This window comes from Eimeria mitis, genomic scaffold (assembly GCF_000499745.2).
Source record: "Eimeria mitis Houghton genomic scaffold, Emh_scaff1496, whole genome shotgun sequence".
Taxonomy (NCBI): domain Eukaryota; phylum Apicomplexa; class Conoidasida; order Eucoccidiorida; family Eimeriidae; genus Eimeria; species Eimeria mitis.
In genome coordinates, this window is record NW_013569498.1 from 4,126 (window position 1) to 5,524 (window position 1,399).

The 1,399-nt window shown below is 46.2% G+C and overlaps 1 protein-coding gene across 1 annotated transcript in view; it reads right to left on the reverse strand.

Annotated features, from left to right (window-relative positions):
• EMH_0038210 (uncharacterized protein) overlaps nucleotides 1–519 on the reverse strand; it is a gene marked incomplete at both ends in the record, with an annotated part of 3,613 nt that extends 3,094 nt beyond the window's left edge. Inside the window, one exon of the mRNA XM_013495252.1 lies at nucleotides 294–519. Within this exon, the coding sequence (XP_013350706.1) occupies nucleotides 294–519 (226 nt within the window). The remainder of the gene's footprint in view (nucleotides 1–293) is intronic.
• Between the last annotated feature and the right edge of the window lie 880 nt (nucleotides 520–1,399).

The window sequence follows — 1,399 nt, forward strand, 5'->3', positions numbered from 1 at the left end:
CTACTCACCTAGAAGCGACATAAAGATACCGAGTGCGAGTGTATGATTGCTGCTCCAGTATTTAACCAAAGGAATACAAATACGCTGCATCCAGTGTACAGTAAAAACAAAACAAAAAAAAGAAAAAAGAGTGGAAACAGCAACAAAATAAGCGATGAAATCCATGCCTCTGCTTAGAGTTAAGCGGCCAACACCAAATGTTATTGTAGGTTGCAACAATCCTAAAAATTTAGGTAAACCTTCAGGGTACAGCACAGAAGCTGCAGCAGCAACGGGGGCCCCCACACCCCCACGGGGGGCCCCCCTGCTGTCTGCTGCTGCAGCAAAAGCAGTTAAAGAACCGGCTGAAGCATTCTCCACGCAGGGGTGGTCCTGTGCATCGCCGTAGTCTTCGAAAGGATTGTTAGTATTATTATTATTATTATTATTGCTGCTGCTGCTGCTGCTGCTGCTGCTGCTGCTGCTGCTGCTGTTGCTCGATGCCCCAGGCTGCAGCGGCTCCAACACTGACGCTGGCATTTCAGAAGAGTTTGGTGGGGGGTCGAGCCCGTGAGAAGAGCTGTTACCCCCGCCTTTGTTTGGAAAGAGTGGAGGCTTCATCTTGCATAGGCGACAACAGCAGCTCCTGCTGCAGCTGCGGTGTACGTACACCTCAGGATGCGTGAGGGAAACCGCCCCGTTTCAGGGCACACAAAGGCGGAATACGGAGAATATAAGTTAATACAAACAAGAAAAATGAATTAAAGAATAAGAAAATGCAGAAGAAACGCAAACAAAGACCCTAGCTTCCTCTCTGTTTCGCTTGTTCAATACCCGGGCGTCGGCGGCCGCTGCAGCTGCTGTGCATGCATAGGCGGGAAATGCATTGCTTTATTGACTCACGATGCATGAAAAGTAAATAAAATGAATTAAATTAACATTTATTTCAGCTTTCCTTTTCGGTATCCTCTGAACGGGCAGAACCGTATAGCGACGAACGCCTCGGGCGGTGTACATACACCGCGGGTCAGGGGCTTGCAGGGGGGGAATTTGACGTTTTTTTGCGGTTTTTTTGTGTTCTTCTTTGGATAAATGCAATTAAATTTAAATTTCTTTTCTTTTGAACCCAGTATACCCTCAGAATACAGCAGATCGCCACCCCCCTGCTGGAAGCACCACAACCCGGGCTGTCTCACTCGTCTTGCTCGGGTGTACGTACACCTCAGTTTGCTTGTGCTGCATACAGAAAGTAGAAGAAAGCAGAAGAAATGTTTATTAAATTTAATATTTAACACGAAATACACAAAGAAGACAACAAAAACTTGTATGAAGCTGGGTCCTTGTAGCTCATAGGGGTGCTGGGGGGCAGCATCTGTTGTTTGCCTTTTCTCGTTCTTTTTTTTTTTTTTTTTTTTTTTTT